This window comes from Anguilla rostrata, chromosome 13 (assembly GCF_018555375.3).
Source record: "Anguilla rostrata isolate EN2019 chromosome 13, ASM1855537v3, whole genome shotgun sequence".
Lineage (NCBI taxonomy): Eukaryota > Metazoa > Chordata > Actinopteri > Anguilliformes > Anguillidae > Anguilla > Anguilla rostrata.
The window spans coordinates 10,258,615-10,276,792 of NC_057945.1; the positions used below are offsets into that span (position 1 = coordinate 10,258,615).

The 18,178-nt window shown below is 44.6% G+C and overlaps 1 protein-coding gene across 2 annotated transcripts; it reads left to right on the forward strand.

Moving 5' to 3' along the window:
* Nucleotides 1–7,281: 7,281 nt before the first annotated feature.
* Nucleotides 7,282–17,489, forward strand: pnp4a (purine nucleoside phosphorylase 4a). 2 transcript variants are annotated; one of them, XM_064305654.1, is made up of 8 exons: nt 7,293–7,411; nt 8,067–8,133; nt 10,340–10,499; nt 11,546–11,709; nt 12,173–12,276; nt 13,749–13,924; nt 15,531–15,721; nt 16,455–17,489. In XM_064305654.1, the coding sequence occupies exons 3-8, from the start codon at nt 10,477–10,479 to the stop codon at nt 16,670–16,672; spliced, it is 876 nt and encodes a 291-aa protein (XP_064161724.1). In that variant the 5' UTR covers nt 7,293–7,411; nt 8,067–8,133; nt 10,340–10,476; the 3' UTR covers nt 16,673–17,489. The 2 variants fall into 2 exon arrangements, with proteins under 2 accessions (XP_064161725.1, XP_064161724.1); XM_064305655.1 differs by lacking the exon at nt 8,067–8,133 and having other exon boundaries at nt 7,282–7,411.
* Nucleotides 17,490–18,178: the final 689 nt, after the last annotated feature.

Genomic DNA, 18,178 nt, shown 5'->3' on the forward strand with positions numbered 1-18,178 from the left:
GGGCGGGGGGAGGGGGCGGGGGATTGTGCCAGCCGCGTTCGGGGCCTTTTGTTGGCACGTCAGTGCGCGGGGGGATTACCTCCGGGGGTGTCCACAGCGCCGCTAATCTGCGCTAATCCACGGGGCCAGGCATCGCCGCAAAGCACACAGCCTACATTCAACAGCACAGAGGTTTAGCATTAGCCAGGCTGGACGGCATCCAGAGCCGAACATCAGGAAAGTCACTCACTGAACAACTCATAATGGAGCGGGTCTTAAATTTCAGCAAAATAGCAGTACTGCTAATAACAACAGTAACAATACAGTCTATTAAAGAATTTCATATATCCAATGAAACTCGAGGAACTAAAGCCTCTTCTTTTGTGACTCTAAATGAGTTGATATAATCAGTGGAGGGTTCCAGCTGTAGGGTTCAGACTGTGGGGATCGTTAGAACGCGGCAGAAAAGGGGGTCACATATGGCGAGTGGTGATGGTCACGGGGGCCACTGTGACAGGGGGAGCACACACGTCTGTGGGAGCCAGATTGCAGCTGCGCTGTGTGTGTGTGTGTGTGTGTGTGCGCGTGCACGGATATTTATGTGCTGTGTGTGTGCGTGGATATTTATGTGCTGTGTGTGTGTGTGTGTGTGTGTGCTTGTGCGTGTGTGTGTGCTCTGGGTGTGTGTGTGTGTGTGCATGTGCATGTGTGTGTGAGTGTGTGTATGTGAACATTTATGTGCTGTGTGTGTGTGTGTATGTATGCGTGTGATTATTTATGTGCGGTGTGTCTGTGAGCGTGTGTGTGTGTGCGCGCATGCATGTGTGTGTGCTTGAATATTTATGTGCTCTGTGTGTGTGCGTATGTGTGTGTGCGTGAATATTTATGTGCTGTGTGTGTGTGTGTGTGTGTGTGTGTGTGGGTATATGTCATTCTCTTTCCATGTCTTCAGGACCCCCAGCAGAGAATCTGGCAGGTCAGATACCAATTAGTGCCAATTTTAGTGCAGGATAAGATACAGCTGCCTTTCCAGCAGCAACTGGACTGTGACAGGAAGTGACACGCCTCCTGCGGGCCCCCCTCCAAGCTCCTCAGGAAAGTTCAATATCCCTTCCTCCCCAGCAGGCGGCGACATGCCCACACTTCACTGCAGTTCACACACAGACACCATTCCCCCTTTTTACACTTCAAACTCACCCAACTGCCAAAGAGTTCTATTGCAGACATTTTGGACAGAGCAGGTTAATTTTTTATTTACCCCTAATTTAGTCAGGAAGTCCCTTCAGAAAATATTTTTCAAAGGAGACCAAGACAACAAAATAAACTGTTTATGCAAACACACAGCAGCACAATACAAAAAAATACTTACTTGAACCCACAGAATATAGAACTCCTACAATGTAAACCAATTACACTCTTAGCATTATGAACAGGAGATTCATGGTTAACAGGAGAAAAATACCCATGGATATTAATGCATTCAATTTCATTTTGTTTTGGGAGTTACTTCAAGCCCAAGGTGCATGCTGGTGGGCTCAACTGCAGTAGGTTCAGAAGCTGTGAGTAATGAATGAGCTTCTATCTGCTGCTTAACAAGCTGTGTCCTGCCCCTGAAATAATCATTCACACCTATCTGATCCTGTGTGTGCATGTGAGTGCGTGTGTTTGCGTGCGTGTGTTTGTGTGTGTGTGCATGCGCGTGCGTGTGTGCGTGCATGTGTGTGTGTGTGCACGTGTGTGTAAGTGCGTGTGTGTGTGTGCGTGCATGTGCGTGTGTGTGCATGTGTGTGTATGTGTGTGTGTGAGAGTGTGTGTCTGTGTGTGCATGCATGTGCATATGTGTGTGTGTGTGTGTATATGTGCGTGTATGTCTGTGTGTGTGAGAGTGTGTGTCTGTGTGTGCATGCATGTGCATATGTGTGTGTGTGTGTGTGTGTGTATATGTGCTTGTATGTTTGTGTGTGTGAGAGTGTGTGTGTGTGTGTGTTTCATTAATATGGCAGTTTTAGGTCACCCTCAGTGGACCCTCTCAGGACTCAGTGGACCGGGCCTTTATTCCTGGCTCCCTCTCTCCCCCTGCCTTCTGTGGGACAGGCCCGTGCCCTGGGCGAGGTCCCGCGCAGGACGCCCCTCCCCTCCCCTCCCCTTCCCTCCGCTCCCCTCCCCCAGCCCCCCTCCTGACAGCGAAGATGTGCCTCCGTGCAGCCGGCCCTGCCCTTGGCTGTCCCGCCATCCCGCCGTCCTGATGTCTTGGCTGTCCTTGCTTCCAGCTGCCCTCCCACGTGCGCTAGAAGAGATTAGGGTCAGGTGAGCAAGATGTATGGGCGTGACCTTCGCGCGTCCTACAAACGATGTGACGGGGAAAGGCCGCACAGAGAACAAAGCGTGCGAAAATCGCACACGCATTCATCGCTGTCCATTTTGTATCTGTCTAGATTTTAAGTTTGGACTTTTTAGATTTAAGTAGTAGCATCACTATTGGTATTAAGTGAGATGTTGGAGAGACACATTCTGCAATGAGCTGGCTACTTGTTTCAATAACACTGTGTACACATGGTAAAGCCAAGGAAAGTTGTACTTAAATTGGTTTTATTTTGTGTTCAGTAACTAGCTATTATCTAGTGTTGCTATGTACCAAATAGCTAGCCAGCTAGATTAGCAATGATCATTTTGTTCAGCCAAGTTCTAACGTTTCCAGCGCTTTGGAAATGGAAAGGGTCGACTTCCCCACATGCGGTCGGATTGGCGGCAACTCTGCAGTCCATCCAGAGTTCACCTCCTCAACCATTCACGCACATTAAAAATAAGTTAGCACAAACACAGTAAAAGCTGTGGATAAATCAGAGAGCTCCAGGCCCTGTCCGTCGTCCTTCAGCTCATGAGCCTCATTGGAAGAGCATTAGCTCAATCCGCCGTTGACGGTTATGAGATCAAAGCAGCAGCGCTTCATCTGCTGTAATGAGTCAGTCCTGAAGCTGTCATGCGCGTTACTCATCATTTGTGCGCAAGTTCCCGCCCACAGAGCCCACAAAACATTTTTAGGATCCCACTGTCGACGAAGGCGGCGTCTCCCCGATGCCGCCGTCAATTTACACGTCTACCGCGAAAGCATCCGACGGCGTTTGACGAATTGATGGATTCCGCGAGAACACTTCATTACGTTTCGGACGCATTTTCACACTATCTATCACTCTCTTATCAACGCGGGTTCACTTTCCTAACGCCACGTTTACGCTGGCAGCGCTTTTTAGCAGTTTTTCATCATCGCAAAGTCTGTTATGAAACCCTTTTATGTGTGACTGGAGAGACTCATTAAGCCCACTAGAGCTATAAATTACCCAGGGCCACGGTGAGCGAGGTCGGGCTTTAAACTTTTTAAGAGCCGGGGGTAAACGAGGGCAAGCTGAAGCTCAGTAACGAACGCAGGGCAAAGTGAGGGCGCTGCTTGAGACTGACTTTCACTGGCGCTGAGGCCTTTCCCTTTAATTTACGTTCTTCTTCAGTCTTACGGATTGTCATGCACCACTTCATCTGTCCAGGTTCTGCTCGATGGAACGCAGTGTACGGTACAACCTTCAGCCTTTTGGATTACGTGAATGCGTAGCCTGTGTTTGGTTTGGGTGGAAACTGGAGGGTTCTGGCTTCCTACTGTTGGTCTTACAGCAGACAGTGGTCTGTTTGTTTAGATTTGCAGGCTGAAAGTGAGGGCTTAATGGGGATCAATTTAGTGCTTGCTCAAAAATGAGTTGCTACAGCAACCTCACTGTGGCAGGCCTTTGGCTGGGAGAGGGGTCCAGGCACACTGGTGAAGAGGGCTTAAGCCCTCCTTAGCTACTTCCTGCGTCGGCTGCAACCAGAACTCTGCGCTCCGGATGACATCATGGAACAGGTGGTGCTGGAGCAGTTCATGATGGGACTCCCAAAGGGGGACTTCCGATTGGCTCTGGCACTGAGTGTGGGCATCCGGCTGTGGGGGGGAAGCATCTCTCTCTCAGCGAGGACACAGGGCAGAAGAACCAGCGATGCTGAGGTTTGAAGAGTCCTGCCCTTCCACCTCCGCCGACAACCTCAGAGCCCAGCTGCCCCAGCCCCTGACCCCGTCCTCAGCTCCCTACTTCTTAGACAAAATCACGTCTAGGATCAGGAGTCAGTGTCTGCAGTACCATAGCAGTACCTCTCATCATTCTTTGGGCATATCTGTGAGTTTCAGTTAGCTGGCTGCTAAGTTACTTTGTCATTCATTTGGTCAGTTATTTATGCCGCCCCACCAAGCCACAACTTGGCAATATAATTTGCTGCAGTATGAAATCTATTTGCTCAAAATCATTAAAGTTGATTTATATCTCACTGTTCGACACTCTGGGGAACTTTTCATTCTGTTCACTAAATGATTGTCATATAATGACAGAATTATAATATTGTCATTATGTTGCAATCTTGCATTTCTTGTAAATTCATTGCACTTAATGACAACATTTAGCAATACACATTTGTTGCAAGCACTGTATTAAATGTGTTTGGATGAATTTATTACCATTAATCGGTAAGGAAAATGTCGAGAAGCTTTTCTGGGGATTTTTACAGCCGACAGAGAACACCCACGTTTCTGATCTGGATGCAGGAGGTACAGTGTGGTCTGTCACAGGCTACGGTCTTCAGATTGATTTATTTTGGTCTCAGGAATTATGCTTCTCTGATTCAGTTGCTGGGGGCGATAATCTTGGTGCCATACCATGATCTCAACACCCAGTCTACACGGTTGCATTGTGATGTCACAGTTTAAAGTGGGAGTTCATTTTATGGGATTTGTGGATATTGTGTCAGTTTCAGTGCACATTTGTGATTGGCCCAGTTTTTTGTGTGCAACGAAGGATAGTTGAGAAATTTACAGAAGGTTCTGAAGGTTTAGAAATAAGATATTTATTTTTATAATAATAATATTCAGGTAATAATACATAGTCATACAACCTGCAGAGTTTTAACATCATTGTATAATTATCTCTGGAGTTACACAAAGTGTTATTTCCTTGCTTTAGACCAAAAACCCCCTAATGCTTTGGACCACCCATTGTAAAGCTGATTTGTCATCAGAAACCACATTTGCATGTATTTCCTAAATTATTTTCAATCATACACAAAAAATGCCTGTCCAGTTGAAAGCAAAGAGTAATTTTTTTTAATCCAAGTAAGTGAACTATAGCTTTAACCAGTAACTACAAAGGGGAAAGGGTGGAGGAAGAGACATGTCAGGGAGAAGTCTGAAACAGACTGTTGAGTTTCGCATAAGAAACTGACATAAGAAACTCTTCTACGTTAAGTCATTTTGGACTAAGAAATCTGCTAAACAGCAGTAAGTCAGCTCTGTACCTCAGCAAAATAAACATCGAGCAGCATGTTCCTCGAACTTTAGCTGCCATATGTGAGTGAATCATTTCTGTTACACAATTGTTTTTTGATAAATGTTCGTGATTGGTTTATTTCTCTGCTTCTTATTGGTAGACTGACTGTTCCCCATGTCAACGCCAGAGGGCAGTCAAAGAACACCAGTCCTTCCTGCTCACCGTCATTCTGTAGCTGGAATAAATGTAGAGTAGCTGTTCTCACACAGGACATAGTAAAGTACTGCCATCAATCATTAGAGCGGACATCGTCTGAAAGCATCACAGCCGGTAGAGCGTCGATGATGTTCTCATGATCGTCTCCTGAAAAGAAGGCAGTGGAGTCTTTGAAACGAGGGAAGAGGTAGTGGGTGTGATATAAGAGGAGTCACAAGTCACACAGTGCACCCACTCTCCCCAATTTAGGGCTCGTCTCCACATGATCTGTGTTTACTCGCTCATAAAGTGAGTATTGTCGGGCACGTGAAATGTCTTGCAGACAGAAAAAAGGTCACCGCAAACGAAAGAAAACACAGTTCCATTCAGAGACGGTCAGGCAGTAAGGTCCCAGCTGGACAAGGTTAATTTTCTGGGTACAGTAAGTATCCCTGCCATAAACACCTAATTTATCATCTGCTTCTCAAAGAAGTGTTCCATTTCCCTGCAAATAATTCATTTTGGCAAATGGCAAAAATATCCCTAGATAATCTGTAAAAGAACCAACTTGGGGTAATAAATAAATAAATAAATACAACCATAAACATTTCTTGAAAAAAATAGACGTCTGACCTTTTTTGGCGATCGGAGTGTCACATGACAGTGCAAGTGATCGCTGGAAGTGCACGAAGCGCAGGGTTAGCATCGAACGCAGTCACACGGGGCTCATATGCTTCAGATTAAAAACACGGACGGTTGGGGGGGGGGTTCAGCACTACCGGTTGCTCTTTTATAACAAGATTCCGCATTGTCAGGAGCGAGGCATGCCTCCGTCATTACAATGCACGGCCAGCATCCTTCACGTGTCCCTGTGGCATCAGCTCAACACGCCATTTTCTAGTGTCCTTACCCAGGGTTATGGGCCTCCAGCATTGAGAACCGCTCCCACCTCTTAACACCAATGAGAGCGGGAAAGCTTCAGTGTTTTGTCTATGCAGTGCCAGACTGATAGGCGAAAGCCAGGTTCAGAGCCTTGGTCCACCCACACATATTTTGATCCAAAACAAAGTTCACTGACTTACAGCAAATTCCCTTGGGAAAAACAGCCAAAACGACCTTCGGACCATATCCGCGGACTTCAGCCCACCTGTCATGACATGTTACGGAAAATGTGTATGGAGTAACGCATCCGGTAAATAGATGCGTGTTAACACGTTAATGAGTTATATGTGTTTGTGAAGAACCACTGTGTTTGCACAGTTTCTTCTGAGGATGTGGGAATCATAATATTTTGAGCGCCAGCGTCTTAAATGGTTGTAGCAGTGCACATTACTGTATGTACTGTTTGTGTGTTCGTGGAATATAACCACAAACTCTGTTTGATTGGCTCTGAGTAAAATGATAGACCATTCATTGAGTGTGGCTAGTGTGCCTGGAGTGCTGATGGCCTGCAGGGTGTTTGACATTCAGGCAAGCTCTTAATAGTGATTTTTAAAAATCAGCTGTATCAGGATAGCTTCTCAACTCCTTTAAAGACTAATGTAAGAGTACAGTGTGGCTGAATTTGTCACTGATGGGAGTGGTGTTTTTTTTTACATCCTCTTGTTTTTTTTTTTTGAGACTTTGGTCTTGGTCTTGCGGTTGTTGTTGTTTTCTGAAGCTGTTTCCTGCAGGGCCCAAAGTTCGTGAAATATTTTAAACGTCATTATCGCATTATCTTGTCCTCTTTGTTTCAGATACGAGGAGGTATCTCTTTGTCTGTTTGTCATTGTGGGTGGCCCGGTTGTTGCGTGCCACACCCGGGTGCTGGGCTGCCATTGAGCCTGTGAGCTTGTGTGAGACGCTCAGCTGGAGTGGCTTCAGTAAAGGTGGGCTTCACGAGCTTCCCCTGGAAAAGAGTAAGGACAAGCAATGCAAATTATATCTTTCTTTGCCAAAGTATTTCAATCAATAGATCACAATTATTTTCAATTTAATCACCCTGTTTTAATGACATTGCCTTCTGAAAAGTACTTTTTGATCATTTGTCCTGTGTCCTGTATCAGTTTTATAGAGTTTTAGAATTATTTGCATTTTTTTTATAAAAGGTGGACAATATTCTTTGATGCGTTCAACCTGTAAAGCTTCTTGTACTGGACCCGCTGTGATGTGGGCGGTGTTTATATTACTAGTGTCTGTGCCGACAGACTGTTTGTTCTGTAATTGTCATAATGAATAATTGCCGCCGAAATTCATTACAAGTGTTTGTGTGCATCGGCTTAATTGCAATCAGTGGATTACACTGTATTAATTATCCTTAATATGTAATTACGCGTGAACCAAAGGGAATGGTTATGCTTTTGAGGGAGGACCGTTAATTGCTTGCGTCAGAAGATATTTGTGCATAAGTAAGGGAGTAAATAATTACGGAGGGCATTATCAGCTTAACTAGGCAATTAACACCGGTTAGTACAAGGAGAAGGAGGAGGCCATCATCTTCATGAAGGACCACAACAAGTGCGCCGCCCCGTAAGACTGAATGGGTGAAGAAGCCTCCTGTCTTTGTGGTTTCAGATGTAAATGTGGAACATTTCCTGTTGTATGCAGGACAGCTACTATGGGCCAGGGCTCTGTCATTCAGGTGCGGACATGTTCACTAAGAATGTTAGCTGCAGTTTGTAATGTAACTACAGTGGTCATCTTGACTTTAACAAAAAAAAACTATTTTGGTGGAAATCATTGATAGAAGTCACTTTTATCCCATGATCCTCTCGTTTTCCGGACATTGGAACCGGAGTTGTTTAAAGTGGAGAAAAAGGCAATACGGTGCATCGGGGATTCGAGAGCAGAGGCTCTGGAAACAGTAACGTTTCTACCAGCGAGAGAATGGATGGCTAGGGGAAGGCAACAGTGCTGGTTCGCCCCTGGCATCGGCCATTAATTCAATCTGTCCAACAAGGCGAAGGCTGTGCGTCTAAAAGGGGAAAATGGCTGGCATTCAGGGACCTTGTGAGGTACACAAATTCAATTTCTCCCGGTCTCGTGCTTTGGATTTGGGGGCGGGGCCCGGCTCCGGTAATGCGCCTCACATGCAGCCGTGCGGAACCCGGAGGACCCGAAACGGCGGGCTCGGGGCTGGGCCCGGCTCCAATTGGAGACCTGAGGGTCGGGCGCGGTGCCACCGCTACGCCAACGTCCGTGGTGAACTGCCCCGGTGAACACCACGCTAAGGTTCACCAACGCTGCCCCTGCTAGGATATGAATGACAGTGGCACTTTAAGAGCACAGTGCAGTTGCCCTGTGCGTTCACATCTGCGCACAGTGTGTCGTAAATAAGCACAATGTCTTACTCACTGAAGGAACATTCCGGAAGGGTCATTAAACATGCCTGCGTCTCCCACTATGGACAGCACTCTAGATAATGCTGGAATAAGGCTTGAGTAATGTTGTCAAAAAAACAGATAAAATTCATAATCAGTCTTGTACTGTATGAGCAAATCAGTTTGTTTTGCTTTGTGGTGAGGGTGAGAAGGCACGTAGTCCTTATTTATCCAACTTTGTTTGACCCTGACCCAGCTGTGACAGAACATAAGCTATATATACACAGTGCTGTGTGTGTATTTGGACAGTGACACAGTTTTTTCTTATTTTTGCTGTGTACTCCAGCACATTGGATTTGAAATAAAACAATGCACGTGAGGTTAATGCCCTGATTGTCAGCTTTAATTTGAGGGTATTAACATCCATATGAAACATGGTGGAGGTAGTGTTATGGCTTTGGCATGTATGACTGGTACTGGAACCGGTTGACTCATCTACATGAATGATGTAACAGCTGACGACAGCAGCAAGATGAATTTTGAAGTGTACATAAACATCTTATCTGCTCGGACTCAACCAAATGCTTCAAAACTCATTGGATGGCGATTCATCTTGCAGCAGGACAATGACCCCAAACATACTGTTAAAGCAATCAGTGAGTTTTTAGGGGCCAAGTCCTGGCTGGCTAAGTCAATCACCCATCGTGAATCCAACTGAACATGCAATTCACTTGTGAAAGACAAGACTGACAGCAGAACGCCCGAGAAACACATCAGAACTGAGAAAGGCTGTAGTACAGGCCTGGCAGAGCATCACCAGGGAAGATACTCAGTGTCTGGTGATATCTATGGTTAGCAGTTATCAAATACAAACCCTTGTATTAAAGCTGACAGTCTGAACTTCAACCTCGTATTCATAGATTTATTTCAAACCTAGTGTGCTGGAGTACAGAGCCAAAAAAAAAAAGAAGTTATCTCACTGTCCAAATACTTTAGCATATGTATATATTAGGACACATAAGTATTAGGACAGTGAAACATATAAACATAAATGATGCTGCATTGAGCCAAAAAAAATCTCAATTTGTGGGCCATTGAGCATATTTAGCAGTATAGGTGTAGATAACAGCTTCTGGAGGCAATTTAGCTTTTATTTTGCAGGTCAAGCTTCTCACATGTAGTCCAAATTATTCCAGTAACGTGACATGGAGAACAATATGTGCACAGCACATGATTGTGACAGTTTCACAGTCAGTCTTGTGGAATTTTGTTTATTCAAGATAAAAAAGGAAGTCACGTTCCTACAAAGAAACTCTCACTTTTTTTGCAATAGCACAGTTAAAATCTAATTAGTCCATCAGATATCTAAGCCCCTGGCACACCTCTGAACAAACAGGCTTCTTATTTATTGCTGTGGGGTACATCAGGGGGCTGCAGCCAATGAGATTGCCTGCTGAATTACACAGGGCCAGCTTGTTGTGTATTTATTCAGGCTCAGAACCTACTGCTCTTTCATTCACAAACCAGCACAGCGTGAATGCTAGCCTGTCCACAGATCACCTCACCGACAGTGTGGAGAAGGACTGATAGAGTCTCAGACTAGCCTGACATCACCATCCGGCTGAATTTTTCCACATCGGGAATCAAAGAGCGCAGACTTCAAAATGCACAGCAAAGATCAGATCTGGTAAGTGCAGCTTTCTTACTGCAGGGAGAGATGTTTCATTTCTGTAGTGACGACAGTTGCGTTCTTGCACCTGAGGGGCTTCGCCTCGCACAGCATAGAACAGTAACCTCTCAGAGACCAGGAAGAGCACCTGCTGCATGCTGGGCCATGGAGTTCTGGGGAGAGACTGACCAAAGTTGCACAGCAAATTATATTCTTTAGAAACCACTCTCATTTTGAACTCAGACTTTCAGCATGTTGGGTGTCAGAAGCACGCTTGTTTTATTGGTACTGTGGGAAATGAAAGGAACTATACGGGCAACAGACACTCTGTATTAGCCAACATTGTGAAAATATAATTTTTATAATATAATATAATTTTAGAGTTTGGGGATTTTATTTGGACTGAGAAAGAAGTTTAGTTCCTCAAACTTTTCAACTAAATATAAATGCAACTGGTCTTAAAGATTCCATTTGTGGAGATCTGATCTTTTAACAAAAAAATCTAGACCAAGTTACGTGCCTCCCTTGTCATTGTCTAGAAAGAACAGCGTTCACGTGTGGTCAAGCACAGCTACTGTTTCCATGTAGATTACTTATCCATTATCTGAGAAGGCTGATTGGTTTCCAAGAGTGCTCAGAGAGTGCGAGGAGAGATATTTATGGCTGTGACAACATCATTGTGCAGTAATATTATGGCATTCTCTGCATTTCGGGTAAAACTTCTCAGCTCATCCTTAACTGAGCCAGTAAATTCCAGCGCGAGCACAGCAGCAAGGCACGGCATTTATTTCCCACAAGCCATTTAGGGCAGAATAAGTGACCTTGTATTTGACCTCCCCTCCAACAGAAGACCTTTATTATGGCAGAGAAATTTGCCCTGCAAGCATGCGGTGCGTACCGAGTGAAAACAAAGCTAAGCAATTTTGACACTGCTTGACTTGTGATTGGTTCACTGTACGGCCGATGAATGCATCTGCGCTGAGCTGGTAGGCGGTGGGGTCGAGCACAATGAGGTCTCTGAGGAGTACCGGATCTCCCCGCTCACCCGTTGCGCTCTCCCGCAGCCACGACGACTACCAGAAGACCGCCGACTGGCTCCTGTCGCAGACCCAGCACCGGCCCAAAGTGGCCATCATATGCGGCTCGGGGCTGGGCATGCTGGCCGACGCCCTCAAGCTGCAGGACTCCTTCCACTACGCAGACATCCCCGGGTTCCCACAGAGCACCGGTGAGGCGGGCAGCCAATCAGGGCTCGGGGAGGGACGGATTCACACACGCCCGCTTTACTACTACAGAAGCTCAGACATTCTGACATTTAACTGAAGACATTATTATTATTATTATTATTATTATGTGGTTCTCATAATTTATGTTCTGTTTTTCAATTTTTTCTTATTATATTATTATTATTATTATTATTATTATTAGTGTCTTGTGGGGCTCTCAAATTCACACTGTGTATTATTATTATTATTATTATTATTATTATTATTATTAAGTGTCTTGTGGGGCTCTCAAATTTACATGCGTTTATTATTATTATTATTATTATTATTATTATAAGTGTCTTGTGGGGCTCTCAAATTTACATGCGTTTATTATTATTATTATTATTATTATTATTATTATTATTATTATAAGTGTCTTGTGGGGCTCTCATATTCACACGGTGCTCTGTGCGTGCTTCGCAGTGCAGGGACACGCAGGGAGGCTGGTGTTCGGAGAGCTCAAAGGGAAGACGTGCGTGTGCATGCAGGGGCGGTTCCACATGTACGAGGGGCACTCGCTCAGCAAGGTGAGGCTGCAGCTCCTGCCTATTCAGTCTCTCTTTCACTCTCTAGCCCTCCCAATTCACCTTCACATTGAAGCATTTACAGGAGCAGACGCTCTTATCCAGAGCAAATTACATAGCTTGCAGTTTCTTAAAACATGAAACCCATTTACATGCCAGTGCCCCACCTGGGAATTGAACCCGAAACCCTCTGAGATGCATACTCAATTCCCTAACCATCTTGCTGTGCTGCCACCACATCTTCTCATAACAAGACATTGCAAGAAAGTTCACTCAGAGGTCAGAGGTCTTATGTGCAGGTTCCTCCTGTGCCACATCCATGGTATCCACCCCTTCCTCACCACCTATTCTGAGCAACTCCTAGTCCAGGCCCTGGTGCCCCTGGTCACTGAATCCCTGTAGCTAATACAGAACTCAGCTGAATGACTTTCAGTCTTCCCTGGCGTGCTCACGTCGCGCCCCTCCTCATCCTACTTCACTGACTAGATGGGGTTAAAGCTTCAGTTAAAAATCCACACCTCGGCCAGATCCCTCCATTTTGGAAAGCCTGCCCCCCCCACCCCCCCCCCCCGCGTGCTGACTTCTCCCAGTCATGATGTCTGCCTATTATGGCCCCCAAGTCGTGAAGCAGACTCCCCAAAGTCGTCAGGACTGCAGAATTGTAAGCAATCTTCCAAAACAGACTGAAGACCCACCTCTTCAGATTGCATCTTGGTTCCCGTCCTAGCCCCACCCCCACGGCTCTCCCACCTTTTCAGTAAATCTAGGTCACTGTGCTTTTATGGTTTTAGGGCGGGTTTTTATGGCTCTTTGTTTGTCTTTCTAGGGCTTGTTATTGATTTCGTCTGTATCGTAGTTAGAATTCGTACTTTGGGTCTTGGTTACCGTAGTTTGCTTTAATGATGTTGCATCTTTATTACTGGTCTGGGAATCTTGTTAGCCAGGTCTGGTGATACTGCTAATATTAATCAGGTAAATGTTCCCATGTTGGAAGTAGCTCAGTGTAAGAGAGTCCACATAAATGCAATGTAATGGAATAGAATGAAATATTACATTCCATGTAACAGCACAACATAGGAACAGGGTGAGTTTTTGGGGCTTGGCCAGGGTTCAAGGAGAGTTTAGCTTCAGCCTGATCCTGGTGGGATGCCACAGGTTCTGCTCCCAGCGGTTCAGACCACAGCGGTTGGGGTCATGTGACCTCGCTTTGCCGCAGAAGCGTTCGCCCAGGCTGGGTTCCAGCGTCTGCAAATGCCACATCCAGCCAGCAGCCAGAGCATCTGCTCTTTAGGAATCACGCTGGCCACAGTCGCATTCCAAGCGCCCGGAGAAACCCAGGCCTGAATGCCGCCCCTTGTGTTTCTGTTATATAAGGGGGGTTTAGGCAGTTGGGGGCTGGAGGAAGGGGAGGGGAGGGGGGGTCGAGCTGGTTCACATGGGGGGAGGATTCAGCTCCATCCCGCCCCGTCCCGCAGGTCACCTTCCCGGTGCGGGTCTTCAAGCTGCTGGGGGTGGAGACGCTGATCGTCACCAACGCCGCCGGCGCCCTGGCGGATGGCTACTGCAACGGCGACATCATGATCATCCGCGACCACATCAACCTGCCGGGCCTCGCCGGGCTCAACCCGCTCAACGGGCCCAACGACGACAAGTGAGTCCTGTGGACCGCACGCGCACACTTATGCACATGCACGCGCACACTTATACACATGCACGCACGTGCACGCGCGCACTTATGCACATGCACGCGCACACTTCTACACGTGCACGCGCACACTTACGCATGTGCACACGCGCACTTACGCACATGCACGCGCACACTTATGCACGTGCACGTACACACGGACATCACACATCGCTCGCTTGTGTGCCCGGTGTATGGGTTGAATGGGTGTAATGTATGTGGAGTGTGTAATATGAATGTGTATTAGGCATGTGGAGTGTGTAATATGAATGTGTATTATGTATGTGCAGTGTGTAATATGAATGTGTATTATGTATGTGGAGTGTGTAATGAATGTGTATGATGTATGTGGAGTGTGTAATATGAAAGTGTATTAGGTATGTGGAGTGTGTAATATGAATGTGTTAAATGTGTATGATGTATGTTGAGTGTGTAATATGAATGTGTATTATGTATGTGCAGTGTGTAATATGAATGTGTATTATGTATGTGTAGTGTGTAATGAATGTGTATGATGTATGTTGAGTATGTAATATGAATGTGTATTATGTATGTGCAGTGTGTAATATGAATGTGTATTAGGTATGTGGAGTGTGTAATATGAATGTGTTGAATGTGTATTATGTATGTGCAGTGTGTAATATGAATGTGTATTAGGTATGTGGAGTGTGTAATATGAATGTGTTGAATGTGTATGATGACTGTGGATTGTGTAATATGAAAGTGTATTAGCGTATGTGGAGGTGTTACACATGAATTATGTGTAAGGTATGTGTATGTGGAGTGTGTAATATGAATGTGTATGATGTATGTGGAGTGTGTAATATGAAAGTGTATGATGTATGTGGAGTGTGTAATATGAATGTGTATGATGTATGTGCAGTGTGTAATATGAAAGTGTATGATGTATGTGGAGTGTGTAATATGAAAGTGTATGATGTATGTGGAGTGTGTAATATGAATGTGTATTAGGTATGTGGAGTGTGTAATATGAAAGTGTATGATGTATGTGGAGTGTGTAATATGAATGTGTATGATGTATGTGGAGTGTGTAATATGAAAGTGTTGAATGTGTATGATGTATGTGCAGTGTGTAATATGAATGTGTATGATGTATGTGGAGTGTGTAATATGAAAGTGTTGAATGTGTATGATGTATGTGGAGTGTATAATATGAATGTGTATTAGGTATGTGGAGTGTATAATATGAAAGTGTATTAGGTATGTGGAGTGTATAATATGAAAGTGTATTAGGTATGTGGAGTGTGTAATATGAAAGTGTATGATGTATGTGGAGTGTGTAATATGAATGTGTATGATGTATGTGGAGTGTGTAATATGAAAGTGTTGAATGTGTATGATGTATGTGGAGTATGTAATATGAATGTGTATTAGGTATGTGGAGTGTGAAATATGAATGTGTTGAATGTGTATTAGGTATGTGGAGTGTGTAATATGAATGTGTTGAATGTGTATGATGTATGTGGAGTGTGTAATATGAATGTGTATTAGGTATGTGGAGTGTATAATACGAAAGTGTATTAGGTATGTTCTGACCTTGGTCTCTCTTCAGGTTCGGCCCCCGTTTCCCCCCCATGTCCGGTGTCTACGACCAAGACCTGCGCCGTCTGGCCAAAGACATCTGCAAGAGCCTGGGCTTCTCACAGTTTCTGCATGAGGGCGTGTACTGCATGGTGGGCGGGCCTAACTTCGAGAGCATCGCTGAGGCGCGTTTCCTGCACAAACTCGGGGCTGACGCTGTGGGTAAGACACTCCCCCTGTGAACGGCTGATAAGCTCACCTTATATACGTACAAATTACATCTATCCATTCAGGCCCACATGTCTGCTTCTCAAGAATCGCCAATGATTGAACGTGTTCATTTTACATCGGTATGCATTTCAATCACAATGCCACGCACACACTAAAGTGATTTAGGGATGGACAGGTGAGCTTCTGTTTCCGTAAGAACAGGAATACTATATCAGAAGAGTTTATTTCTTTATTTCACTTGAGAAAGAAAAACTTAAGTAAAGAAAATTAATTGCACAAGGGGCTCCAAAATGGCTTGCCCAGCATTGGCTCTCGCTCTCCAAACTGGGCCCAAATAGCTGCGACCCAACCACCTTTGACCCAACATCTGTAGAGGTCACAACTGGCTTCATACCACTGGAAGAGCGCCCTCTAGCTACTCAGCGCAGGCTTACAACGGTGCTGCACCTGAACACTATCGGTGGAGTTACACAGAAATGCAAAATAAAAATCCAATTGTTTTTGTCAGAAGGAGTGGATTTTAAACATATCGGGCTTGATTGAACAAATCGATTCACTATGGTTCCTGCGTGTTTTTTCCCTAGCTATGTGAGGTCAGTAGTCTGCTGGTTTGACACATTCATGGTGGAAATGTTCTGCTGTGTGACACCATGCCACTAGTCCTGTTGCGTGTGGACGGGGGAGAAAAAGCGCAATTTGAAGCAGCCATTTTATCCCCACACAGGTATGAGCACGGCGCCAGAGGTCGTGGTGGCCAGCCACTGCGGCATGAAGGTGTTCGGCCTCTCCCTCATCACCAACAAGGTGGTGAGGGACTACGAGGACACGGAGAAGGTGAACCACGAGGGCGTCCTGGGCGTCAGCAAGATGCGCTCGGAAACCCTGCAGACCCTGGTCACCGAGCTGGTGAGCCGGCTGGACATCAACAACAACACCGCGTGAGCTACAGCCGCCGCGCTCGGGCGACCGACAGCTCCGTCTCCTAGACGACTGACCCCGCCCCCACCCACCCCACCTGGATGACTGACTCCTCCCACAACTGGACAGCTGACCCCTCCCTCTCAACCCAGAAAGTCTACAGGCTCTTAAACGCATTTCAAGTCAAGTCTATTTGTTGCCCAAAGCTGTAGGTCATGATTTTTTTTATATATCACATTGAAATCATTCCCTTTCCCACTGTAAGAAAACTATTATATTTATGTTTATTTTTTGTCCTGTGTAATATTGTGGAAATAATATATATTTCTTCCCAAGTGTAAGTATTTCTCAATGTAAAATATGATGGACAGTATGAACATGTCTTCAAAATGGGTGCAATGTCAAAACATGCTTTTCTGTGCAATTCCACATATTGGTATCCAGTTCTAACACCTCTTATTTGCACACATTCGTGTGTTCAAGATCAAGAATAAAGATCAGTGCATTTCTCATTGTGGCACATCTGCAACGGTAATATCAGCCAAGCTAACCCTGTTTATGGTACGTTCTGTTTGCTGTAAAATATGAGAAAATTTGTTTGGTTTTTTTTTTTGTAAAAGTGGACACATGGTTGGGAAATTGTGAGAACAACATGACAATTTCCCACATATAAATAATAGAACATATATATTTATGGCTTGTATGGCACTTTAATGCTGTATTTATGATACAATGTTCTTATTTGTGTACATTATTAGAGCGGATCTCTTTAAAAGTTTAATCATCCTGTGTAAAGGCCCTGATAGCATCTTTTGATTAATAAATTATTTACGACAGTAAAGAGTTGTGTTCATTTCACAGAATGGATATGCAGGATGAATGGTGCTGTATGAAATAAGGGAGTGTACACAGAACTGATCCTTCTGATGAAATTAAACAGCATTGCTCTTTGCTCCTCTTCTGTAGTTCAACACCCATTGTAAAACATAAAATACCATTTTTAGTTTTGTGTTTTTGGTTTATATGTACTTCTCTGTCTTTGAATGGCGCTCTCAAGGTTTACTGAAGAGCTAGTAACTAAATTGTAGTTACTAACATTTTACCTAAATATTCATGATTAAACAAACAACATTTATGTATGTCTGGAACAATTCCTGGAAACATTTTTGTTTTATACTTTTTAGCTGATTTAGCTGATGCCTTAGTTTGTATTGAAATGCATTTGTCCTGCAGTATTGAAAAACTGTACATGACAAATTAACACATTAACTGTGTAATTCATGAGGACTTGTGCATCTTTCAAAATACAGAATACAGACAATACTGCTAAAAATGACACATAGATAAACCTCCCAAAACTGCTAGAAAAAAAATGCTTTCAAGTATGGGAACTGTATGTTTTCTGAATTGTTAAAAACCTGTTCATTTATGTTCAGAACCACAGCACCATGTTAAAATAAATGTTTCCTAAGGTAGGGTTGACCAAACCTGAACCTTGCCTCGGATTCTGGTGTTCTTCATTGTTACAAA